General features: G+C 47.1%; 1 protein-coding gene across 1 annotated transcript in view; it reads right to left on the bottom strand.

Annotated features, from left to right (window-relative positions):
- Positions 1 to 27,715, bottom strand: part of garnl3 (GTPase activating Rap/RanGAP domain like 3) — a 266,990-nt gene that overhangs the window by 48,916 nt on the left and 190,359 nt on the right. Inside the window, exons 12-17 of the mRNA XM_055659725.1 lie at positions 18,047 to 18,155; positions 16,185 to 16,230; positions 15,743 to 15,849; positions 11,884 to 11,999; positions 8,230 to 8,262; positions 2,162 to 2,266 (exon numbers count right to left, since the gene is read on the bottom strand). Of these exons, the coding sequence (XP_055515700.1) occupies positions 2,162 to 2,266; positions 8,230 to 8,262; positions 11,884 to 11,999; positions 15,743 to 15,849; positions 16,185 to 16,230; positions 18,047 to 18,155 (516 nt within the window). The remainder of the gene's footprint in view (positions 1 to 2,161; positions 2,267 to 8,229; positions 8,263 to 11,883; positions 12,000 to 15,742; positions 15,850 to 16,184; positions 16,231 to 18,046; positions 18,156 to 27,715) is intronic.

The following is a 27,715-nucleotide window of genomic DNA, read 5'->3' as shown; positions in this document are numbered from 1 at the left end:
ATCGGCTCTATGGCAAGAGAAGGCAATTAAACTTCATTCGATTCCTACTTGCAAGCTTTTATTAGATCCAAAATCATAGACATTTCTGGCACCCAACAAGTTTATTTGGCCCTGGTAGCCAATGCAAGGAAATAGCAGGTTCTTAGGCAAGTTCAAGTCACAATCATCGAAAGAAAGAAGGCATAAGTCTGAAGAAGGGTCTCAACCCGAAAAACGTCACCCATTCCTTCTCTCCAGAGATGCTGCCTCACCCGCTGAGTTACTCCAGCATTTTGTGTCAACCAAGGCATATGATATGATTGCCGTCATTGCAAGGGGCATTGAGAAACGAGTCAGGAAGTCATAATGCAGCTTGATGGGGCTTTGTTCGGGTTATGCTTGGAGTAATGCGTGCGGTTCTGGTGGCCCCATCACTGGAAGAACATGAAGCTTTGGAGAGTGTGTGGAGGAGGTTTACCAGAACGCTGCCTGGATTCGGGGGCATTGGCTGCAGGGAGAGGTTGCACAGACGTGGGCTGTTTTCTCCGTAACGCTGGAAGTTGCGGTGAGTCCTGATAGAAGTGTACAAATTGATGAAAGGCATAGATAGCAGAGACAGTCAGAACCTTTTGCTTAAGATGCAGATACCAGATAGGCATCGGTTCAAGGGTAATAGGCGCAAAGTCTAAAGGGGATGTGCAGTGTAAGGCTTTTATCCTGAGGCTGGTGAGTGCCTGGGACACAAGGCTGAAGATAGTGGTGGGGGCATACGATAGTGGCGTTGAAGGGGCTTTTGGATAGTCAGGGAATGGATGCACATAGATCATCTTCAGGCAGACAATAGTTGGGTTTGACATCATGTTTGGCACAGACATTATGGGCTGAAGGGCCTGTTCCTGTGCTGGACTGTTCGATGTTCTATCTTTGTAAACATTTCAATGGAAGCCATGTTTTGCTCAGTCCTCGCACAGCACAGAAACGTCAACCTAATCCTGTCCATACCAACCAAGATGCTCCATCTAAGCTGCTCCCATTTGCCTGCATTTGGCCTATATCTCTCTAAACCTTTCCCATCCATGCATCTGTCTGTGTCTTTTCAATGCTGTTATAGTACTTCATGCTTCAATGACCTCCTCTGGCAGCTCATTCAACATACCCACCTGTGTGAATAAGTTGCCCCTCAGGTTCACTGTAGGTTCATTGGCTTCTATAAATGTGTAAATTGTCCCTCGTGTGTAGGACAGTGCTGGGTGATTGCTGGTCAGAGTTTCTGCGCTGTATCTCTAAAGTCTAAAAGTCTAAAGTCCAAAGATTCAAACAGCGTCTGCAAGCAACATTCCGTTTTATATGGTTGATGTTCAGAGCATTTTAGATGCGTGCGGTGATTGACTCAATATTGGGCAGCCGCTGTTTGTTCTACAGTAACACTGACCTTTAGGGAAGGATAAGGGCGATGCACAGACTGGGCCTTGTCAGGTAGGCTCTCTGTACCTTGTTCACTGCTGCCATTTGGAGACTCATTAAAATCCCCGTCTCTCTAGCGCAAGTTGGGTGGCATTGCACTGTTGGAGTGTACACCTCACCCACAGTGCCAGCAGGCTTAGTTTAGTTTGGTTTAGAGATACAGCGTGGAAACAGGCCCTACGGCCCACCGAGTCTGCTCCGACCAGCCATCCCCGCACACTAACACTACCCTGCACACACAAGGGGCAATTTACATTTAGACCGAAGCCAATTAACCTACAAACCTGGACGTCTTTGGAGTGCGGGAGAAAACTGGAGGTCTCGGAGAAAACCCACGCAGTCACGGGGAGAACGTACAAACTCTGTACAGGCAGCACCCGTGGTCAGGATCGAACCCGGGTCACTGCCGCTGAAAGCGCTGTGAGGCAGCAACTCTACCGCTGCGCCACCGTGCCGCCCTGTGAGTTACATAGAAACATAGAAAAATAGGCGCCGGAGTGGGCTATTCGGCCCTTCAAGCCAGCACCGCCACTCAATACAATTATGGGTGATCATCTAAAATCAATACCCCGTCCCGGCTGTCTCACCATACCCCTAGATTCCTTTAGTCCTAAGAGCTAGATCTAACTCTCTCAAGTTAACCGATTAAAGAAAGGGCAGTTTGGCACGGTGGTTGCAGGTTCCCAAATGAAGCCTCTGCTGGTGAGAGAGAACTTACTTGTCCGACTCGAACAAATTCCGCCTGCCGAGCCTCCTCTTTCTTGCGCGCTGACTTGGGCGACTCTGGCAGCACGTCACTGAAGGAGCGCCTGTTCAGCATGTTCTAGACACACGATAAGAGAGAGAGGTTGAGAACCCGTCACCGTTCTGGCTCAGTCACTGAAACTCAATGAAGAGACACAATGAAGACCAACCTACAGGCTGTGGACATTGGCGGCTATCCTCTTGCAGGGCCTCTGCTTTAACTCTGCAGGCTGCAACCCCAAATATTTACCCCTACTTCAAGCGGAATTATTAATCACAGCTGATGCTCCCGGTATCACACAGTTCAGTTCAGTTTAGTTTATTGTGTACCGAGGTACAGTGAAAAGCTTTTGCTGCGTGCTACCCAGCCAGTGGAAAGATAATACATGATTACATCGAGCCATCCACAGTGCACTGATGAATAAGGGACTAATGTCTAGTGCATGGTAAAGCCAGTAAAGTCGACCAAAGAAAGTCTGAGGGTTGCCGATGAGGTACATAGTAGTTCAGGGCTGCTCTCTGGTTGTGGTAGGATGGTTCAGTTGCCTGATAACAGCTGGGAAGAAACTGTCCCTGAATCTGGAGGTGTGTGTTTTCACACTTCTGTACCTCTTGCCTGATGGGAGAGGGGAGAAGAGGGAGTGACCAGGTTGCGACTGGTCCTTGATTATGCTGCTGGCCTTGCCGAGGCAGCGTGAGGTGTAGATGGAGTCAATGGAAGGGAGGTTGGATTGCGTGATGGTCTGGGCTGCGTCCACAATTCACTGCAATTTCTCGTGGTCTTGGATGGAGCTGTTCCCAAACCGTGCTGTGATGCATCCCGATAAAATGGCTGCAGAGAACAGGGCAGCACAGCGCTGCTCCTGAGTGTGGAAGCACACGGAGGTGTCTTGGCGTTGGAGTCATCCCGTCTGCCTCTAGTGATGTTTGTGGAGATGAGTTTAACACCGTCAAATATAACATTATGGCAACTTCCAGTCAAAGCCCCTCTCCAGCAGCACACACTTCTCATAGCACTGACTGGTTAGTAACTTCTAGAGTTTATTTTTGTTGCGGCCTCTTGGCTAGGCAATAAACTGCATCTAAAAGAAGACAAGATGGCCTCTAGTGCGTGCATGCCATCTTGCCTTGTACTTGCATTGGAGGCAACGTTAGCATTTGGTGATGAATGTTCCAAATCCATGTCGTAAGTTAAATCCAGTGGGAAATGAGGACCACAATGAAGGAACATGTTCCCTTCCTCTGATCGCTTGTATTGTGTTGAATGTCTTTAATGTCTCAGCATTCGTGGGTAGAGTTATAGATCCAATCAGAGATTTTAGATTAGTTTGGTTCAGGGATACCTCATGGAAGCCGGCCCTTCAGCCCACCTAGTCCACGTTGACCGGTGATCACCTGTACACTAGCACTATCCTGCACAACAGCGACAGTTTACCAAAGCCAATTTACCAAAGCCAATCCTGCACGTCTTTGGAGTGTGAGAGAAAACCAGAGCACCTGGAGTAAACCCACGCAGTCACGGTGAGAACGTACAAACTCCGTACAAACAGCACCCGTAGTCAGGATTATAACCAGGTCTGGTGCTGTAAAGGGCCTGTCCCACTTGCACAATATTTTTGGCGACTAGCTGGCACCCGTCATAGTCGCAGTAGGTGGTCGAAAATTTTCGACATGTTGAAAATCCAGCAGCGACCAGAAAAAGGTACAACTCTTTGGGCGACTACAAACAGGCGTCACCCCGCGACAAAAACTGTAGCCTCCTTTTGCTCTGATATTTTATTTAATTCACATGTTTAATCAATAATGTTTTATTATTAATGTTTAATGTTTTAATGTGCCATTCCTAACTGTTACTGTACGTCATGTTGTCACTTGTGCGCGGAGCACCAAGGCAAATTCCTTGTTTGTGAATGCTTGGCCAATAAACTTATTAATTCATTGATCTTGGCCGGCATGGGCAAGTTGGGCTGAAGGGCCTGCTTCCGTGCTGTGTGAGTCTATGATTTTGTAAAAGTTTTGGTTTTACCTCCTCTAGTTGGTAAAGGTAGATATTTGTTTGTGATTGACACAAAGTGCTGGAGGAACTCAGCGGGCAAGGCAGGATCTCTGGAGAACGTGGATAGCCCATGTTTCGGGTTGGGACCCTTCTTCAGACTCTTTGTAATGGATTGCTTCAATTATATTTGCATCTAGTCCCAATGATGAAATCTTATTAGATGTCCACTTGGAATTCTTCCACATCCCACAAGCTGAAAGATAACAAAATCAGGGCAGCACAGTGGCACAGCAGTGGAGCTGTTGCCACACGGTGCCAGAGACCCGGGTTCGATCCTGACCTCAGGTGTTGTCTTTGTGGAGCTTGTACTGTGACTGCCTGGGTTTTCTCCCACATGCCTGGGTTTCCTCCACATCCCCTAGTTTGTCAGATGCAAAACTGGGATAACATAGACCTAGCGTGAACAGGCAACTGTTGGTCAGCGCAGACTCGGTGGCTGGAAGGCCTGTTTCCATGCTGCATCTCCAAACCAAAATCTAATTGTTCGCATTATTGATTTTTTAATTTAGCACTAAGATTGCTCACTTCTGATAATGGATTGGTGCGTAAAAGCTGATCCTGTTCTTCATTCCTGCTGCCTAATTGCATTAGCTAACCTTGCGCAGCGGCAGAGTTGCTGCCTCACAGCGCCAGAGACCCGGATTCGACCCTGACTACGGGTGCTGTCTGTACGGAGTTTGCATGTTCTCCCCGTGACCGGGTGGGTTTTCTACGGGATCTCCAGTTTCCTCCCACACTCCAAAGACGTACAGGTTTGTACATTAATTGGCTTTGGTATTATTGTAAATTGTCCCCAGTGTGTAGGATAGTGTTAATGTTCGGGGATCGCTAGGCGGCGCGGACTTGGTGGGCCGAAGGGCCTGCTTCCGCACACTATCTCTAAACTAAAGTTAAACTAAATAAAGTGCTGGAGGAATTCAGGGGATCAGGCAGCATCTGCGGAAGGAGATGCACAGACGATGCATTGGATGGGGTGGATTTTTTGCTCAAGATTTCAGCATATCGTGCCTCCATTTTATTGCTACAAAACCTTGTTACTGGATGTGCTGCTATCTTTCTGCCAATTCAGTCAGATCAGATCCACAGGGCTACCCTCTATGTTTTTAAGTTATGTATCTGGAATTCAGATCTTAATTCTTAATTTGTGAGAGGCATAGATAGAGTAGACAGTCAGAACCTTTGTCCCAGGATGGAAAAATCAAATACTAGTGGGCTTAGCCTTAAGGTGAGAGGGGCAAAATTTAAAGGAGATGTGCGGGGCAAGTTGGTCACTTAGAGGGTGATTGGAACGCGTTGCCAAGTTCGGTGTTGGAGGCAGATACGACAGTGGCGTTTAAGAGACTTTTGGATAGGCACATGGGTATGCAGGGAATGGAGTGATATGTATAGTGTGCAGGCAGATAAGGGTCAGTCTTGGCATCATGATTCAGCAAGAACAATGTGGGCCGAAGGGCCTGTTCCCGTGCTGTACTTAGTTTAGTTTTGTGAAGAGATACAGCGTGGAAACAGGCCCTTCCGCTCACCGAGTCCGTGTTGACCAGCGATCCCCGCATATTAACACAGCCCTACACACACTAGGGACAAATTACATTTATACCAAGCCAATTTACCTACATACCCTGTAAGTCTTTGATGAGTCTTTGAGTGTGGGAGGAAACAGAAGATCTCAGAGAAAACCCACGCAGGTCACGGGGAGAACGTGCAAACTCCGTACAGACAGCGCCCGTAGCCGGGATGGAACCCGGGTCTCCGGCGCTGCATTCGCTGTGAGGCAGCAACTCTACCACTGCACCACCGTGACCGCCCTGCTGTTACACTGTTGACCATCCCTCACTGAAGAAGCTTGTGGTGAGCTGCCTTCCTGAACTGCTACCGCCCTTGTGATGGAACTATACTGGCTAGGGTGTCTTGGGAACAGGATGGTCCAGAACTGAAATCCAGTATTAGCAAGGAAACAGCCATATTTTTCCACTGACATATTTTCAAGTCATGAGAATGATGTGGAGAGGATGTTTCCACTAGTGGGAGAGTCTAGGACCAGAGGGCACAGCCTCAGAATAAAAGGATGTAACTATAGAAAGGAGATGAGGAGGAACTTCTTTAGTCAGTGGGTGGTGAATCTGTGGAATTCATTGCCACAGACGGCTGTGGAGGCCAAGTCAGTGGATATTTTTACGGTGGAGATTGACAGATTCTCGATTAGTACGGGTGTCAGGGGTTATGGAGAGAAGGCAGGAGAATGGGGTTGAGAGGGAGAGATAGATCAGCCATGATTGAATGGCGGAGTGGACTTCATGGTCAAATGGCCTAATTCTGGTCCGATCACTTATGAACATGAACTTATGAAATCAATTTGGTGAAGGGAAAGCTGCTGATGATGCATTTTGTGATATTCCTAGTTCCATGCTGCTAATGAGGATGTATATCCAACTGGGCCATATACACATTTAGTCCTTAACTCTGGCCACAAACACAAGCAAATGCTCCAATTTCACTCACACTCTGCCAGAATTTGCAAGGGTGGAACGGTGGCGCAGCGGTAGAGTTGCTGCCCCACAGCACTTGAAGGCCAGGAGATGCGGGTTTGATCCCGACTACGGGTGCTGTCTGTACAGAGTTTGGGTACGTTCTCCCCGTGACCGCGTGGGATTTCACCGAGATCTTCGGAATCCTCCCACACTCCAAAGACGTGCAGGATTGCAGGTTGATTGGCTTTGTATAAATGTAAATTGTCCCTAGTGTGTGTAGGGTAGTGTTAATGTGTGGAGATCGCTGTTCGGTGCGTATACAGCACGATGGGCTGAAGGGCCAGTTTCCACGCTGTATCTCCAAACTAAACTAAATTAAAAGTTCCCCACCCTCACATGTTTGAAGAAGGGTTTTGGCCCAAAACGTTGCCTATTTCCTTCGCTCCATAGATGCTGCCTCACCTGCTGAGTTTCTCCAGCATTTTTGTCTACCTTAAAAATTTGGGAAACTTGTTTGGTGGTCTTATTCAACGCTGGCAAACGAGGTCCGGACACAATTTGGCTACAACTTTGCTGAGATGAAAATCTAAACATATTTGGAGTTGCAACATTTTGGGACCAACTTTAAATGTTCATTACAATTCAGCTAAATGACCAGAATGGGGAAGGGGATTACGTGGAAGAGAAGGATGACTGGTGCTATGACAAGTACACACTGGCCATTTGGGTCAGACATGTCCCCTAGATACATCATTGAGATACATCACCCCTACTGCACACCATTAGCGTCAACTATAAGGTTTCCCTTCCAAAACCTGTTAGCTCAACCTTTTGCATCTTAATGTAACGGCCACCAATTTCAGAAATGACAACAACCAATAGACAACACTGCTTGGTAAGATGTTAGTCTTATTAATATATATATATATTTTTAAATAGAGTTAGTGTTAGGCACTTTCAAAAACCATGCTTAGTTGTCGGATGCAGTTAGATGAATATTATTAACATGGGCAAGGCAATGTTAATCCTTCGAGGCCGAGCATCAGCATTCAGGCACCAGAAATCAACACCCTTTAATATCTGGACCAATTTTCAGGGTCGGTGTGCTGTGTAACATCGACAAGAGATTTCGCAATCTGGCGCTTGTCTCTGATTTTCAATATTTCTGTGATTACGCCAACTTTTTGAAACCCTGTACAATTTCAAAGCAATGTGCAGGGAAGGCAGACACGAAGAGCTGGAGTAACTTGGCGGGTCAGACAGCATCTCTGGAGAGAAGGAATCTTCCCCCCAGAGATGCCGCCTGACCCGCTGAGTTACCCCATCTTTTTCGTGTCTGCCTTCGGTTTGGACTGGCATCTGCGGCTCCTCCCGACACGCAGTGTGCGGGGAATCCAGACCAATATTGGCTCTGCACGCATTGTTTCTGGTGCTGTGCGAATGCTTTCCAGTCGGCCCGCCTCGGCTTGCGAAAGCTAATGCTCATGATGCATGAAAGAGAAAGAGAAATGGTCTCACTGTTATCCAGCCTAGTTGAATCTCATTCATTTCCTGAAGGAGAAATGTGACACAGAACAGTGGTTCACTGTGATACACACGCCACATCAACACGTTATAACTAAACCAGGGCGTGAGTCCATCTTAATCAACGCTTGTGCAGAAACACTATCACGCACAGAGTACATTCTCGAAACATCGTTAACCTTGCGGATAATTATACTTGAATAATCGCATGCAAAAAACAGCTAATGAACTTTCAAAACAATTTATTTAGCAAATACATAAGGTTTAAAATTAATATTTTCAATAGGTTATGCCCCTGTCCCACTTCGGAAACCTGAACGGTAATAATGTACGACTGATATACATGAAATGTTTATAATATGTGTTTGCTTCTAATAAAAATATTTTTTTTTAAAAAGGAAACCTGAACGGAAACCCCTGGAGACTTTGCGCCCCACCCAAGGTTTCCGTGCGGTTCCCGGAGGTTGCAGGTGGTTGCCGGAGGTTGCAGGTAGTGGAAGCAGGGAGGGAGACTGACAGAAACCTCCGGGAACCACACGGAAACCTTGGGTGGGGCGCAAAGTCTCCAGAGGTTTCCGTTCAGTTTTCCTAAGTGGGACAGGGTCATTACAATGCAAAAATATCAAAATGCACTTTGATGATAGAAATTTCTTTGCCCAGTAGAACTGTTAGACCAGTTGCATGCAAAATCTGGCAATTAATTTTGAACACAATTTATTTAACAAAAATGTAAGGTTAAATTCATATTTTTATTTGATTACAATGCGTGCAAAAATATTAAAACTTCAATATAATTTTAAGGTAGACAAAAATGCTGGAGAAACTCAGCGGGTGAGACAGCATCTATGGAGCGAAGGAAATAAATTTCCTTCGCTCCATAGATGCTGCCTCACCCGCTGAGTTTCTCCAGCATTTTTGTCTACCTTCGATTTTCCTGCATCTGCAGTTCTTTATTAAATATAATTTTAAGTTTTCTCTATTATATATACTCTGATGATGAAGATTGCTTTATAAAGACTTTGCCCACTGGATATCAAGTGCTGGAATAACTCAGCGGTTTAGGCAGCATCTCTGGAGAACATGGATAGGTGACATTTTGGGTCAGGACCTTTCTTCACATCTGAAGAGGGGTGTCAACCCAAAACGTCACCTATCTCCATAGATGCTGCCTGATCCACTGAGTTACTCCAGCACTTTGTATCCTTTTGAGTAAATCTGCATCTGCAGTTCATTGTGACTACATTTTGTCCAATGGTTGCAATGGGAGCTATTCATATATGAAAGTGGTATGTCAAAGGGGTCAAACAAAAGTGTAGGGCTGTTAATCCAACGTTATTTCTGTGTCAGGGATCCCTTACCCCAAACTTACTGAAGGTCACTGGCTCAGTGGTCAGAGATGGTCTTCTTTATGAGCAGATTGTGAGCAAATTGGGGCCCCATATCTGGGGAAGGATGTGATGACTCTGGAGAGGGTCCAGAGGAGGTTTACAATAATGATCACAGGAATGAGTGGGTTAACCTATGATGAGCGTTTGGCAGCACTGGGCCTGTACTCGCTGGAGTTTAGAAGGTTGAGGGGGAACCTCATTGAAACTTACGGAATAATGAAAGGCATCGATAGAGTGGATGTGGACAGGATGTTTCCACTGATGGGAGAGTCCAGGACCACAGGTCACAGCCTCAGAATTAAAGGTCGTTCTTTTACAAAGGAGGTGAGGAGGAACTTTAGTCAGTGGGTAGTTAATCTGTGGAACTCATTGCCACAGAGGACTGTGGAGGCCAAGTCAGTGGATATTTTTAAGGGAGAGATAGACAATTCTTGATTAGACTGGATGTCAGGGGTTATGGGGAGAAGGATTGGAAAATGGGATGAGGAGGCAATGATCAGCCATGATTGAATGGCACAGTGGACTCGATGGGCTGAATGGCCTAACTCTACTCCTATAACGTGAACTTTATGCCATGACAGTTCTATGATTCTATTTTTTTTGATACCTTGCCGCTGATTGTTCATCAACTTATACCTGAATCTAAGCTTCAACGACATTATTTTTTTTGTTATTGCTGATCTATCTAATCCTTCAAACACTTCCATCAGTTCTCCCTGCAACCTCCTGTGTTCCAAGTCCGTCCAATCTCTTACTGTAAATAATCCAGGCATTCTTTTGGCAAACATTTCCTTTTCCAAAGCCTCCACAACCTTCCTGCAATAGGGCGACTAGAACATCGTCAATTCATAGGTCATAAGTTATAAGAGCAGAATTAGGCCATTCAGCCCATCAAGTCTACGCCGCCATTCAATCATGGCTGATCTATCTCTCTCCCTCAACCCCATTCTCCTGCCTTCTCCCCATAACCCTTGACACCCGTACTAATCAAGAATATGTCAATCTCCAAGCACTGCATGCAATGCTCCAAATTTGATGGAACCAAAATCCCACATAGCGGCCTATTCACAAGCTTGAGCAACCTATGGTCTAGATCTGGTCCAATCTTGCACCATTAAGAAGAAGAACTCAAAGGAAAATAACTAGCTTCAACTTTTTCTTAATAGTGACTTGTTGCCTTTAACCACCATTAGATATTTCTCAGTAACAAAGTAACGACTAAAGTTTTGCATAGACCCTTGCACAGTAGTTACATTGAAACTGCATCAGGAAGATAGAAACATAGAAACATAGAAATTAGGTGCAGGAGTAGGCCATTCGGCCCTTCGAGCCTGCACCGCCATTCAATATGATCATGGCTGATCATCCAACTCAGTATCCTGTACCTGCCTTCTCTCCATACCCTCTGATCCCCTTGGCCACAAGGGCCACATCTAACTCCCTCTTAAATATAGCCAATGAACTGGCCTCAACTACCTTCTGTGGCAGAGAGTTCCAGAGATTCACCACTCTCTGTGTGAAAAAAGTTCTCCTCATCTCGGTTTTAAAGGATTTCCCCCTTATCCTTAAGCTGTGACCCCTTGTTCTGGACTTCCCCAACATCGGGAACAATCTTCCTGCATCTAGCCTGTCCAACCCCTTAAGAATTTTGTAAGTTTCTATAAGATCCCCTCTCAATCTCCTAAGGAAGATGATCCATTCTGGGGCACAAATCCAAAGGGTCATGTTGGAGGTTGATAACTCCGTACAGGCAGCGTAAGATCCTGTAAGGGTGATCTGATAGAGGTGTACAAATTCATGAGTCGAATAGATCGGGTAGATGCACAGAGTAGGTGAATCGAAGACCAGAGAACACAGGTTTGAGGTGAAGGGGAAAAGATTTAATAGGAATCTGAGGGTGGTTGTATGGAACGAGATGCCGGAGGAGGTAGTTGAGGCTGGGACTATCGCAACATTTAAGAAACAGTTAGACAGGTGCATGGATAGGACAGGTTTAGAGGGATATGGGCCAAAAGCAGGCAGGTGGGACTAGCATAGCTGGGACATGTTGGCCGGTATGGGCAAGTTGGGCCGAAGGGCCTGTTTCCATGCTCTATCACTCTATTGACTGAAGTAAATATTGTTTGAATTTTGGATTTTCAAATGGTCAGAGTTAAAGGCAGATAAAATGATTCATGACTCCAATGCAGAATTGCTAACACCTCACGACTTTGATAGCATGCAAACTCATGCAGACAATGAAGCCACATGGCCACTGTACCTTGTGTAAGTCTGGTATGAGGTCCTGGTACAGAGACCGTATCAACATGTCCAACGTACGCTGACGTTTCTGAGAAAATGTCGGAGTCTCCAGGGTTGCCTTTTCTCCGTTGATTACTGAAAATGACACAACAAAGATCAAAGAACAACAAACAACAAGGACCAGAGGTCATAGCCTCAGAATTAAATGCCGCTCTTTTAGAAAGGAGGCGAGGAGAAACTTCTTTAGTCAGAGGGTAGTTAATCTGTGGAACTCATTGCCACAGAGGGCTGTGAAGGTCAAGTCAGTGGATATTTTTAAGGCAAATTCTTGATTAGAACGGGTGCCAAGGGTTATGGGGAGAAGGCAGGGAAATGGGATTAGGAGGCAGCGATCAGCCATGATTGAATGGCGGAGTAGATTCGATGGGCCGAATGGCCTAATTCTACTCCTGTAACTTGTGAGCTTGTGAACAAAAAAAGAGAACTTAGAAGTGTCACTGGTCTATTTAATTTATTTACTTTCCATGCTGTGACCACAGGTGACATTGGTGAAGCCACGATGGACACAATAGACACACAACGCTGGTGTGACTCAGCGGGTCAGGCACTGTCTCTGGAGAAAAGGAATAGGTGTCGAGCCCCTTCAGCAGAATGTTGAGATTTGGTCACCCAGTTGTGGGAAAAATGTTGTCAAACTGGAAAGGGTGCAGAGAAGATTTACTAGGATGTTGCCTGTACTCGAGGGCCTGAGTTAGTTACAGGGGGGAGGTTGAGCAGGCTGGGACTCTATTCCTTGGAGCGCAGGAGGATGAAGGGTGATCTTATAGATGTATACAAAATCAAGAGAGGGATAGATCAGGTAACTGCACCGTCCTTAACCCGGGGGGGGGGAATCGAGAACCGGAGCACATAGGTTTAAGGTGAGGGCGGAAAATTTAACATGACAGCCAACATGTTTACACAAAGAGTGGTTGGTGTATTGAACAAGCTGCAGGAGACGGTAGTTGAGACAAGTACTCTCACAATGTTTAAGAAACATTTAGACAGGTCCAAGGTCAGGACAGGTTTAGGCAGAGGGACTAGTGTAGATAGGACATGTTGATCGGTGTGGGTAAGTTGGGCCGAAGGGCCAGTTTCACAGTGCATGGCTCTTTAGGTGGCAAGGTGACCACCTACTGCAATATGCGTTCATAATGGTGTCGACTTAGCACATTCCCATAGCATTTTCAAAACGCTGTACAGGAAAACTATATTTGGAGACCTAAAGGCTTTGGCAACTGGTTGAGAGTGCTGAACCTATGCTGTCTTTCACACAATGAGGCCTTGGTTCCCACACTTGCTTTGAGCTCATCGCGGTCCCAGATACCACACTCTCCTGAAAAGTGTCTGTTTCTCCGCATAATTGAATATTCTACTGCGCAGTTTAGTTTATTGTATTGTATATCTTTATTGTCATTGTTTAGTTTAAAACTACAGCATGAAAACAGACTCTTCGGCCCACCGAGTCTGCACCGACCATCTAAAAAAGTGTGCATCACCTGTATGTAGGAGTAAAAGTAGGAATAAGATCCACTTGTTGTCTGCCAATCTGGCATCATTAACATTTAAAGTGCCGCAAGGATGAGAGGGGATCTTATTGAAACATATAAGATTATTAAGGGTTTGGACATGCTCGAGGCAGGAACATTTTTCCCAGTGTTGGGGGAGTCCAGAACCAGGGACTACAGTTTAAGAATAAGGGGTAAGCCATTTAGAGCGGAGACGAAGAAACACTTTTTCACACAGAGAGTTATGAGTCTGTGGAATTCTCTGCCTCAGTGGAGGCCGGTTCTCTGGATACTTTCAAGAGAGAGCTAGATAGGGCTCTTGAAGATAGCGGAGTCAGGAGATATGGGGAGAAGGCAGGAACGGGGTACTGATTGTGGATGATCAGCCATGATCACCTTGAATGGCGGTGCTGGCTTGAAGGGCCGAATGGCCTACTCCTGCACTTATTGTCTATTACCATACTTTTACCTGATCCTTTTTAGTATTTGGCAAAATGTGACTGTGTTTTTCCATGGCCCTTGGAAGGGTCTCCTTAAGAGACCCCACTTCACTGTCATAGACTCATAGGGTCATACAGCTTGGAAACAGGCCCTTTGGCCCAACACGCCCACACCAAACAGCAAGCCCCATCTACACTGGTCCCATCTACCTGTGTTTGGCCCATATCCCTCTAAATCTGTGCAACCCATGTCCATGTCAAAATGTCTCTTAAACGTTGCGATAGCACCTGCCTCACCCGCCAGCTCGTTCCATACACCTACCACCCTTTGTGCGAAAAAGGTTCCTGTTAAATCACTTTACAATTCACATGGGAGTGAAGGAACAAGTCAAATACTGGTAGAGTAGAAAAAAAAATAAAATTAAAATTAAAAATCAAATCAAAAGTTGGGCTGTTCCCAAACCAAATTATGATGTAACCCGACAGTATGCTGTGCAAGGCACATCTGTATTGTATTGTATTGTATTCAAATTTATTGTCATTGTCTCAATTTGAGACAACGAAATGAATTTCCCTTACAGGCAGTATCATAAAAAAAATCACAAAAAAATAAATAAATAATAAATAAATAATAAAACATATTAAAAATAAAATTGAAATTGAATTGAAAAAAAACACAAACTCAGAAAGTCCACGACACAACATAACATAAATGGCAGCAAGGTGAGGATGGCACCATAGTCCAGCCAGCCTCCCCTCCGTGTTCACCCGTGGTCGTGGCCATCCAAGCACCCGCAGTCGCCGCCCCTGGTGGCCCGATGTTCAGGCCCTCACGCCGGGCTGGTGGAACGCCGACGCCGATCCCCGACGGTGAGCATCCTCCTCCTCAGCGGAGGATGTAAAGGGGACCTTCTGATAAAGTCTTATCCCAGAGCTGGGAGCTCAACAGAGGTATAACCATTTACCACTCACCTGTTCCCGCCAGCCCCCTCGATGTATGGGCACACCTGGCCCCAGCCCACACTTCACCTGCCTCAGGTTCAGATACACTTGGTATACAATAAATCATCACCAACATTTTTAATTTTTTAGAGAAACAGGTCCTTCGGCCCACCGAGTCCGTGCCGACCAGAGATCCCCGTACACTAGGATGATCCTGCACACACTGAGGACAATTTACCAATTAACCTCCCGATCTGCACATCTTTGCAGTGTGGGAGGAACCCGGAGCACCCGGTAGAGTTGCCAACTGTCCCGTATTAGCCGGGACATCCCGTATATTGGGGCTAAATTGGTTTGCCCCATGCGGGACCGCCCTTGTCCCGATTTTGACTGCTACTACTCGGGTCGAGGGGACTGTCGAGTCAGAGCGCCGTTTCCGGCCCTGTGTCTCCCGTCCCGACGTAATGCAGCCCGTGGAGTGCAGCAGCAGCAGCGCCTCGCCCATGGCCCTATCGGTCGGCAGCACGGCCATCTGTCCGACCTTCGGACCTTCGCTTACCGCCGACACCACCACCCCTCCTTCTCGTGGCCGATCATCGGTTCACGAGTTGGACGGGGTGCCGGACTTTGTGAGCGACGTCGCGCGGCCCGGGCCAAAACTCCTCAACTGGCCCGCCGGCTGGGCTTTGCGTGCAGTCCAGCACCCGGGCCAACTCATCATTCACCCAGCCACGGCCGAGTCGGTCAACGAATTGCCGTCGGGAATTTGTCCCGTATTTTGACCTTTTGTCCCTTATTTGGAAGTGAGAAAGTTGGCAACCCTAGTCTCTGGTGCTGTAAGGCAGCAGCTCTACCGCTGCGCCACCGTGCCACCCCAATCGGTAGCGTTTTGGCCCAAAGTACAGCATGGGTGGTTTATCCCAAGAATAAACAGCAATGGCGGACTTACATTTGACTAATACAAAGTCCCTGAACTCATGGTGATCTGTAAACACGGGCGGAGTAGGTAGAGGAGGTCCAAACAGTGGCACACTTTCTTCGGAAAATATCTTAAGTCTGTTGAACCAAAATGAGCAAACGTCAACAGAGATCGCACAGCACACAGTGATTGGCCAAGTTCATCAACACAGCTCCTGAAACACTGGCGTGTTAGCCCCAGTTTATAAAATGTAACACTAACTATTTCCTTCATCATTAAGGAAGAGAAACAAGGGTTTCGCACAGCTGCCAGCTGTATGAAGCAAGGCCAAAACACAGGGCCATGTTAGTGCCAACACGCAGTAAAGCCAAACGTACCCCCCTTCCCTCTTTCACCTCCCTCTTCTTTCGTTCTTTGTAAAATTTAAAAATATATAGTCATTAAAAAAATCAAAACTATGTGAAAGACTTACCGGTAGCTGTCATTTTGTTTGTTATATCGGACTAAGGCAAAAATATCTGTGACAGAAGCTAAAGAAATATTCACAGTTTATTAATACAGTCATGTTTTTAAGCAGATGCCCATCTTAACAATCTCCCATCGTCCCATCTTAAGAATCGTAGACAATTGCTCAAAGGAATATTTGTACTCACTTATTCTTGGTTGTTCTGATTTAATTTTGTTGAAGATAGACACAAAATGCCGGAGTAACTCAGCGGATCATGCAGCATCTCCGGAGAGAAGGAATGGGTGACGTTTCGGGTCGAGATGCTCCTCCCTAGAGATGCTGCCTGTCCCGCTGAGTTATTTTGTGCATATATTCTGTGTCAACCAGCATCTGCAGTTCCTTCCTACACATTTAATTTTGATGATATACTTTAATTAATTAATCAAAACTGACAAAATACCAGCATGTTGGTTCAGCTGGTAAACCTGCTGCCTCACAGCGCCAGACGCCCGGGTTCAATCTGACCTTGGGTGCTGTCTGTGTGGAGTTTGCATGTTCTCCATATGACCGGGTTTCCTCTGGGTGCTCCGGATTTCCACCCACACTCCAAAGACGTGGTTAGCAGGTTAATTGGTTCTCTGTAAATTGCCCCGAGTGCGTCTGGAGGGGATGAGAGAGTGGGATAGCATAGAACTGGTGTGAACGGGTGGTCGATGGTCGGTATAGACTAGGTGGGCCGAATGGCCTGTTTCTATGCTTATATCTCTAAAAAAAACTAAAACCGCCACACTAAATTCTTAGCTCAAGATATTCGTTTCACGGAATATTTATGTGTTAATGAGTTTTTAACATTTCAATCATATTTTTATCAAATGACATTTCGCAACATAACGCTGAAGTTAATTCAGGAAGAACTTAAAATCTGATGCATTATGCAGTGTAATTTTTACTTGGTCTCCGAATCTAATAGGGGAATAAATCATTGCTGTGTGACTTCCCCAAATAGCAAAACAAAATACAAAACCCAAATTATATTAAAAACCTACTGAAGGTCCAGTAATGATGGTAAAAGAAGCTAAGGTGCGGAGAAGGTTTACGAGAATGATCCTAGGAATGAGTGGGTTAACATATGATGAGCGTTTGGCGGCACTGGGCCTGTACTTGCTGGAGTTTAGAAGGATGAGGGGAACCTCATTGAAACTTACCGAGTAGTGAAAGGCTTGGATAGAGTGAATGTGGAGAGGATGCTTCCACTAGTGGAGGAGTCTAGGACCAGAGGGCACAGTCTCAGAATAAAAGGATGTACCTGAGGCAGCAGATCAAGTGATGTGAAACTGGCCCAGTGATCTCCAGCTATGTTGGTCCCAAGCCCAGCATTGGAGCTAGGCAAGACCAGAAGCAAGATTTTGTGGAAGGCATCAGGGTTAAGAGTGGCAGACCGTAGAAGGGCGGTACGGTGGGGCAGCGGTAGAGTTGCTGCCACACAGCGCCTGAGACCCCGGTTCGATCCCGACTGTGGGTGCTGTCTGTACGGAGTTTGCACGTTCTCCCCGTGACCGGCGTGGGTTATCCCCGGGAGCTCCGCTTTCCTCCCACACTCAAAAGACGTAGGCTAATTATCTTGGTGAAATTGTAAATGGTCCCCAGTGTGTGTTGGATGGCGCTAGTGTGCGGGGATCGCTGGTCGGCACAGGCTGGGTGGGCCGAAGGGCCTGTTTCCGCTCTGCATCGTTAAACTAAACTAAACTAGCAATGTTTCCTCCATTAGCGAGAGCTACTGGGTTAGTGGGGGGTGGTGAAAAGAGGATGCAGGCAGCCTTAAACCAAGCACAGACGGTCAGACTAAAGGCCAGTAACCGTGAGGCATGTACGGGAGAAGAGGATACGTGTGAAGTGTGAACGGATCATTGAAGGTTTGAAGGCTGGCGACGAGTCCTCCCCCTCCTGGAATACCATGGTTACAATGTCGTTCCCGATATGCCGCTTCCTCTCCACCTGAAAAGCAAAGAGTCAGACCTGAAGTCACTCTATAGGCAATTACACACACAGAATGCTGGAGTAACTCAGCGGGATAGGCAGCATCTCTGGAGAGAAGGAATGTGACGCTGGTCTCGACCAGAGACGTCACCCATTCCTTCTCTCCAGAGATGCTGCCTGGCCCGCTGAGTTACGCCAGCATTCTGTGTCTATCTTTGGTTTAAACCAGCACATGCACACACATACTCTACAGGCATTGCTGAGCAGTCTACTAATGAAAGTGTCTCTATGTTAACAATCGCTATATATAGGTGGCGGCGCAGTGGCGCAGCGGTAGAGCTGCTGCCTTACAGCGCCAGAGAAACGGATTTGACCTTAACTATAGAAACATAGAAAATAGGTGCAGGAGTAGGCCTGCACCGCCATTCAATATGATCATGGCTGGTCATCCAACTCAGTATCCCGTACCTGCCTTCTCTCCATACCCCCTGATAAATTTAGCCACAAAGGCCACATCTAACTCCCTCTTAAATATAGCCAATGAACTGTGGCCTCAACTACCGTCTGTGGCAGAGAATTCCACAGATTCACCACTCTCTGTGTGAAAAATGTTTTCTCATCTCGGTCCTGTCCCCATAAAACTGTGACCCCTTGTTTTTCCCCAACTCAGCATCTCGGTCCTAAAAGATTTAGGAGACCAAAAAACTGTACGCAATAATAGGTGTGGTCTCACCAAGACCCTGTACAACTGCAGTACTCCCCATATCCTTAAACTGTGACCCTTGTTCTGGACTTCCCCAACATCGGGAACAATCTCCTGCAGTCTAGTCTTTCCTGTCCAGGAATCCCTTACCTTCCTTTCTCACTGAATATGTCCCCACCCGTACGCAATACTCCAGGTGTGTCTCACCAAGAAAAGGCTGCAGAGCCTCCCTGCTCCTATACTCCAAACTAATTGGTACGTTCTTCCCGTGAACAGCATCTCCGGTTACCTCCCACACTCCAAAGACGCACAGGTTTGGAGGTTCATTGGCTTGAAAAATTGTAAACTGACCCTAGTGCGTGTGGGTTAGTGTTAATGTGCGGGCATTGCTGGTCAGTGCGAGCCCGGTGGGCTGAAGGGCCTGTTTCCACGTTGTATCTCTGAACTAAAACTAAACTCAATTTACCTTTCTCACTGAATACCCCACCGTCTTACCAGTGAAAGAAAAGGCTGGAGCCATTACCAAATTGGAGGAACAGCACCTCATATTTTGCTTGGGCAGCTTACAACCTAGCAGTATGAATATTGAAGGTAGACAAAAATGCTGGAGAAACTCAGCGGGTGAGGCAGCATCTATGGAGTGAAGGAAATAGGCAACGTTTCAGGTCGAGACCCTTTTTCAGACTGTGGGGGGTGGGCGGGAAGAAGAAAGGAAGAGGCGGACACAGTGAGCTGAGGGAGAGGAGAAAGCAGGGACTTCCTGAAATTAGAGAAGTCAATGTTCATACCGCTGGGGTGTAAACTGCCCAGGCGAATTTCTCCAAATAAGCCTTGCATCCCATCTCGATCCATCCCTTCCCCACCTTAGTCATTGTATTAGTTTCACTGTCTTCTTGCTGAGTTTCACTGTTTGTATCAACTTCTCCACAGCCAACAATGGACCATTGTGGGCTCCACTTTTCCATGATCATCGTTGTTTACTTTAATTTCTTCTGTTGCATACATTTCATTCTTTTGTTCTATGCACCTACTCATATCTCTTGTTTCCCGCTCCCCTGACCCTCAATCTGAAGAGGGGACTCGAGCCGAAAAGTCACCTCTTCCTTTTCTCCAGAGATGCTGCCTGACCCTGCCCTATCCTTGATGCTGCCATGGATAGGACCGGTGTGGAGGGATATGGGCCAAGTGCAGGCAGGTGGGACTAGTGTAGCTGGGACATGTTGGCCAGTGTGGGCAAGTGGGCCGAAGGGCCTGTTTCCACACTGTATTACTCTGTCCTGCTGAGTTACTACAGCTTTTCATGTCTATCTCTGATGTAAACCAGCATCTGCAGTTCCTTCCAACATAATTCACTCAACTTTGTTCGAGGATACAAATCGCCAATGACTGCACGCACGGCGACTCTGTTGGTTAGAGATACAGCACGGAAACAGACCCGTAGGACCACCGAGTCCGCGCCGACCAGCAAACCCCATTAGGGTTGCCGTATTAGCAGGGCCATCCCGTATATTGGGCTAAATTGGTTTGTCCCGTACGGGAATGCCCTTGTCCCGTATTTGACTGCTATTACTCGGGTCAGAGCCCCGCCTCACCCGACCCGACGTAGTGCAGCCCATGGAGTGCAGCAGCAGCGCCTCGCCCGTGGACCCGTCTGTCAGCAGCCCAGCCAGCTATCCGACCTTCGGACCTTGGCTTACCGCCGACACCACCACCCTTCCTTCTCACGGCCGATCATCGGTTAATGAGTTGGATGGGGCGCCAAATTTGTGTGCAGCAGAACACAAAGCTCAGACGGCGGGCCAGCAGAGGAGTATTGGCCCGGGCCGTGCAACGTCGCGCGTAAAGTCCGGCACCCGGGCCAAAACTCCTCAGCTGGCCCGCCGGTTGGGCTTTGTGTGCAGTCCAGCACCCGGGCGAATTCATCATTCACCCAACCACGGCCAAGTCGGTCAAAGAATTGCCGTCGGGAATTTGTCCTGTATTATTTTGACCTTTTGTCCCTTATTTGGGAGTGAGAAAGTTGCCCACCCTAATCCCGTACACTACCAGGAACAGTTTACAATTTATAGAAGCCAATTAACCTACAAACCTGCATGTCCTTGGAATCCGGGAGGAGGCAGGAACACTCGGAGAAAACCCACGCAAGTCATAGGGAGAACATACAAACTCCCTAGTGATAGCACCCGCAGTCAGGATCGAACCTGTCAATGTGAGGCAGCAACTCTACCGCTGCGCCTGTGTTGGGTGTTGCCATTGTGGGTGTTACAAGAAAGGAAGGCATTTCTAATTCATCTGTAATTGTCACTTCGACCTGCTGAAGGTACGAGGTTACATCGAGTGTGGGTGAGGATGGTAAATGTTACCCTGAGTGATCATGCGCAGTGGCATGGGAGATTGCAACCTTCACGTGGTCCACCCTGTTTCAACGAATGCAATCAACCTGGCGTGCACAAAACAAAACAGAACAAGTTACACAAAAATGCTGGAGAAACTCAGTGGGTGCAGCAGCATCTATGGAGCGAAGGAAATAGGCAACGTTTCGGGCCGAAACGTTGCCTATTTCCTTCACTCCATAGATGCTGCTGCACCCGCTGAGTTTCTCCAGCATTTTTGTGTACCTTTGATTTTCCAGCATCTGCAGTTCCTTCTTAAAAACAGTTGTAACATAAATGTTCGATCAACGTACGGCATACTCTCATCCAATTCAAAACATTACATAGACTATATTATTCAAAAAACTGTTGTTTTACAACTTTAGGCCAGTCACGGCGGCACAGTGGTAGAGTCACTGCCTTACAGCAAAATGCAGTGCTAGAGACCCTGGTTCGATCCCGACTTCGGAGGCTGCCTGTACGGAGTTTGTACATTCTCCCCGTGATCTGCCTGGGTTTTCTCCGAGATCTTCGGTTTCCTCCCACACCCCAAAGGTTTGTAGGTTAATTGATAAAAATGTAAAATTGTCCAAGTTGGCGATATTCAGAGTACTGCCCTGCCGACTACAAAATTCAGAAGGTTCAGAAGGTTAGGCTGTAGTTCGGATGAACAACAAATGAAAGATTCCAATGGGACCAAAAATAACACCCTAACCAAGAGAAGTGACGAATGCATGTAAATATATCCCTGGTTGGTATTGTTAATGTTAAAATCCCAAACTTCATGGTCACTGATTCTAACATTTTGAATGATTGAGCATGAAAACAGGCCCTTCGGCCCACCGAGTCCATGCCGACCATTGATCACCCACTCACACTAGTTCTACATTACCCCCACTTCTCATCCACTCCCAACACACTAGAGGCAATTTACAGGGGGCAACCATCCTACAATCCTGCACACCTTTCGGATGTGGGGGGGGAAACCGGAGGAAACCCACGCGGTCACAGGGAGAACATGGAAGAAAGCGCCCAAGGTCGGGATTGTACCCATGTCTCCGGCGCTGGGTACAATCCGGCGACGGCTGAGGAATTCAGCAGGTCAGGCAACATTTCTGGAGTAAATGGATAGGTGATGTTTTGACAGGGGACTTTGTTCTCCAAAGATGCTGCCTGAGGCGCTGGGTTACTCCAACAAATTTGCGTCTCTTTTCGGCAACCTGCACCTGCAGTTCCTTGCACCTCTCCTACCCAGAAGGCAACGGCTTCTTTTACTAAAACAACGCAAGAGGTTTAGTTTAATTCAGTAGAAGTTCATCGCGGCACAGTGACGCAGCAGTAGAGTAGCTGCCTTACAGCGACACAGACCCTGACCACAGGTGCTATTTGTACCTAGATTGTCTTGTTCTCCCCGTGACCACGTGGGTTTTCTCCTGGTGCCCCGGTTTCCTCCCAAACTCCAAACACTCCAAATACTTACAGGTTTGAAGGTTAATTTGGCTTCGGTAAAATTGTAAATTGTTCCTAGTGTGTAGGATAGTGCTAGTGTGCGGGGATCGCTGGTCAGCGCGGAGTCGGAGGGCCGAAGGGCCTGTTTCTGTGCTGTATTACTAAACTAAACTAAAACTAAACGCAAAAAGTTATTTCCCGGTGAACAGAAATAACAAGAACAAGGTGTCATAAAAAGATTCAGCCATTGTTTCTAATGTCAAGAACTTTAACAAAGGGAGTGCGTTTTTGATTGAAAAGGTATTGAAAATAAATGACAGCAAAAGAGATTCTGCAGAGCAGAAATATCACCTAGCTTTACAAATCCTGCAGCATGGTCAGAAGCCTAACTGGAGACCGCTACAGCTGAGGAGCAGAGCTGCGTGCTATTTTCGTCATATACATTCTGTAGACGCTGGCTGCCGCTGACTCTGTCAGTTTGCAGGCAAATGTAATGAAGGGGAAAAGAACAGGTACTGACAACTCAGTGCAGAGGGTCAGATGAGAAGAGGCGACTATAAAAAGTGGGGGCAGCATGAGGAAGAATAGCTGCAGAGAACTACAGGTGGGAGACTCTTAAAGGAGAAAGAATCAAACTATAACTAGAAGAATCGATGAATGTCTGGAAATGTATCCCTGGTTGATAATGTTAAGTATTCCACACTGTAGCATTAAGTTCATGTTCATATAGGTAGGCGGCGCGACTCTCGTCAGCAGCGGCCTCTGCAGCCCGTCCGCGTTTTTATTATTTTTTGTCTATGTTTTCTATGTAGTTTTTGTTATTTTTTGTTGGGGTGTGTATGTGGGGGGGTGGGGGTAACTTGTATATCTCTCCCTGCGCGGGAGACCCGACCTTTTCTTTGTCGGGTCTCCGTTGTTGTTGGGGCTGCAACGAGGAGCGGCCTCCAACAGGAGAAGACCGGGGACTCTGGTGCCGACGACTCACCTCACCGTCGCGGAGCTGGCCGAGTCCGGAGCAGGTGGAGCGGTGGTGGAGCGCTGCTGCTGCTGCGGCCCGACCTCCGGAGATTCGGAGGCTGCAACTGCGGGTCTGGCGGACGGAGGCACCGGGAGCCCGCGGGTCCTTGGAGGGAGACCGCTTTTCAGGGCTCCTGCAACGGCGACTTCTCCCGCCCGAGTTGCGGGGTTGAAGAGCTCCTGGAGCGGGGCCTTACATCACCGCCCCGCGCGGCTTGGAATGGCCGCGGGACTCTGCGAGCGCACGCCGGGGGCTCTAACACCAAGACCCGGTGTGCGACCTCGCACCACCCGGCGTGGCTTTAATGGCTGCGGGACAATCGCCATCGCCAGCCGGGGGCTTTGACTTTGACTCTGACATCGGGGGGGGGGAGAGTGCAGTGGAGAGATAAGTTTTTTTGGCCTTCCATCACAGCGATGTGATGGATGTTTATGTAAATTATGTTGTGTCTTGGGTCTATTTGTTTGTAATGTATGGCTGCAGAAACGGCATTTCGTTTGGACCTCAAGGGGTCCAAATGACAATTAAATTGTATCTTGAATCTTGAATAAGTTCAAAGGAGCAGAATTAGGTCATTCGGCCCATCAAGTCCACTCCGCCATTCAATCATGGCTGATCTATCTCTTCCTCTTAACCCCATTCTCCTGCCTTCTCCCCATAACCCCTCACACCCGTCTACACGACACCTCCAAAACCCAGTCTGTTCATGTCAATGAAGGGCAGCGGGCAGAGCCGCTGCCTCACCGTGCCAGAGACCCGGGTTCGATTCTGACCTTGGGTGCTATCTGTGTGGAGTTTGCACCCCCGCCTGGGTTTCCTCCGGGTGCTCCGGTTTCCACCCACATCCCAAAGATGTGCGGGTGGATAGGTTCATTGTCCCTCAGTAAATTCCTCCAAGTGTGTAGGGACTGGATGAGAGAGTTTGATAATGTTGAACTAGCATCGAGGGTCGGCGTGGATTCAATGGGCCAAAGGGCCTGTTTCCATGCCCTATTTCTAAACTTCAGAATAGAATAGAATATCCCAAGGAGAGTAAACTTCCAGGCCCCCAGCCTGTGACAAAGAAAGTTCGGAGAGATACAAAAATCCGCAGATGCTGGAATCTTGAGCAAAACACAAAGTGCTGGAGGAACTCAGCAGGTTCGGCAACATCTGTGGAAGGGATGGACAGACGGAGCTTCAAGTCGGGACCCTTCTTCAGAAGAAAATTCAGTTGATGTCTTGGATTCAGAACTCTAATGGATCAAATAGTGAACTGGTGCCTGGACTTGTCAAGATACTATTTTGTATCAATTTTGATACAAAACTGTCCCTAGTGGGTGTAGGATAGTGTTAATGTGCGGGGGGTCGCTGGTCGGCACGGACCCGCTGGGCCGAAGGGCCTGTTTTCCGTGCTGTATCTCTAAACTAAACTTAAAAGGAACGTGTTGGAAATAAATATAAATCAACAAATCAGCGATGCTTTAAGAAATTTCAATGTCCAGTTATAAGTTAATAAGTGATGAGAGCAGGCTTAAGCCATTCGGCCCATCAAGTCTTCACCGCTACATGGTTGGATGGTCGGCGACTTAACCTTCTCCCCCCACCTGGTTTGACAGGTGAGGAGGGGGCTGTGGACCCCCAGCAGGACTAAAAACAAGACCTGTCAAAGGGTGGATGAGCTCCTAGCGAACCAACGGCAGTAGAAGTTGCGATCACTGTCGTACATGGCATTGTGAGGCACCGTGCCCGTTGATGTTTTCAACAATGATGATGATGATGATGATCCTTGGAAACAGAACAAACTTTCCCCTTGATGTGTCCAGTTGCTCGATTCCGCCCGGTTATTTGAAATGGGATATTTTTCAAAGCTTTGGAATTTAACAAAAAGATGCTTGAGAAAAATAGTCCAATCAATCAGCAAGTGATCAGTTGGAAAGCCCAGGGGACAAATATTAAATTCATGGCATGGTGCAGCATCTGATAAAATATCTCATGGAATTGATTCTCAAAGAAAGGGGGTGGGTTTGTGGGGCATGTTATTTTACACAGAGGGTGGTGGGTGCCTGGAACGTGCAGCCAAGTGGTGGTGGAGGCAGACATGATAGTAGCAATCAACCACTGGCAGTGGTAGTGGAAATGGTATTAACCATATAACCATATAACCATATAACAATTACAGCACGGAAACAGGCCATCTCGACCCTTCTAGTCCGTGCCGAACACATAATCTCCCCTAGTCCCATATACCTGCGCTCAGACCATAACCCTCCATTCCCTTCCCATCCATATAACTATCCAATTTATTTTTAAATGATAAAAACGAAACCTGCCTCCACCACCTTCACTGGATGCTCATAACACGCAGCCACCACTCTCTGAGTAAAGATGTTCCCCCTCATGTTACCCCTAAACTCTAAACCCCTAAAAGTCCCTTAATTCTCAAGTCATATCCCCTTGTTTGAATCTTCCCTACTCTCAGTGGGAAAAGCTTTTCCACGCGGAACTCCACACGGACAGCACAGGAGGTCAGGAGCGATCCCGGGAATGAGTGGGTTAACTTGTGGTGAGCATTGTGAACCTCAGTGAAACATACCGAACATTGAAAGGCCTGGACAGAGTGGATGTGGCGGGGATGTTTCAACCAGGGGGAGAGTCTAGGACTAGAGGTCGTAGCCTCAGAATTAAAGGACGTTCCTTTAGGAAGATGAGAAGGAATTTCTTTAGTCTGAGGGTTGTGAATCTGTGGAATTCTTTGCCACAGAAGGCTGTGGAGGCCAAGTCAATGGGTATTTTTAAAGCAGAGATAGATAGATTGTTGATTAGTACGGGTGTCATGGGTTATGGGGAGAAGCCAGGAGAATAGGGTTAGAAATGAGAGATAGATCAGCCAAGATTAAATGGTGTAGTAGGCGTGATGGGCCGAATGGCCGAATTCTGATCCTATCACTTATGACCTTATGACAATTTACAATTTTACCAAAGCCAATTAACCTATAAACCTGCGGGTAGAAACCGGGGCACCCAGAGAAAACCCACGTGGTCACGGGGAGAACGTGAAAACTCCATACATTCAGCAGCCAAAGTCAGGATTGAACCCAGATCTCTGGCGCTGTGAGGTATCAGCTCTACTGCCTGAATTCCACGGAGGACATGGGTGGACAGTGTTCCCTCTATTCCATCAATCTGAAGAAACGTCCTGACTGGCAATGTCATCTGGCCATTTCCTACCAAAGATGCTGCCTGACCCATAGAGAACAACATAGAACAGTACAGCACAGGAATAGACCCTTCAGCCCACAATGTCCGTGTTGGACATTATGCCAAATTCAACCAATCTCCTCTACCTGCATGTGATCCATATCCCTCCATTCCCTGCATATCCACATACACATACAAAAGCCTCTTAAACACCCCTGTAGTACCTGCCTCCACCAGGCACTCACCACCCTCTGTGTAAAATACTTTCCTCTCCTTTAATGTTTCAGACTCTTACCTTAAAGCTAAGCCCTCTAGTCGTTGACATTTTCACCCTGAGAAAAAGGTTCTGACTGTCTACCCTATCTATGTCTCATCATTTCATATACTTCTCTCAGGACTGCCCTTCAACCTCTGATACTCCAGAGAAATCAATACAAGTCTGCTCCTGCTTTGTTTGTTGTTTGCAAAAACAAATCTTGTTAGCGTAAGAATAGTAGATAGATAAAAATGCTGGAGAAACTCAGCGGGTGCGGCAGCATCTATGGAGCGAAGGAAATAGGCAACGTTTCGGGCCGAAACCCGTCTTCAGAATAAGCGTAAGAATAGTATTGTATTTGTGCACATTTACAGTCATATAATCACAGAAACAGGACCTTCGGCGCAACTTGTCCACGCTGAACAAGATGTCTCATCTCCACTAGTCCAATCTATACATGTTTGGCCAAAATCCCTTTTAACCGTTCCCCAGCCATGTACCACACTATACACATACACATACACATACACATACACACACAAAGGTGGTTTGCCTCCTGCCATGGTTTTTTTAACTGGGAAATAATTGGATGGTGGCGCA

Source organism: Leucoraja erinacea, chromosome 31, assembly GCF_028641065.1.
Source record: "Leucoraja erinacea ecotype New England chromosome 31, Leri_hhj_1, whole genome shotgun sequence".
Lineage (NCBI taxonomy): Eukaryota > Metazoa > Chordata > Chondrichthyes > Rajiformes > Rajidae > Leucoraja > Leucoraja erinaceus.
The sequence above is the reverse complement of the archived record's forward strand: the minus strand, read 5'-3'. Positions and strand labels throughout refer to the sequence as shown.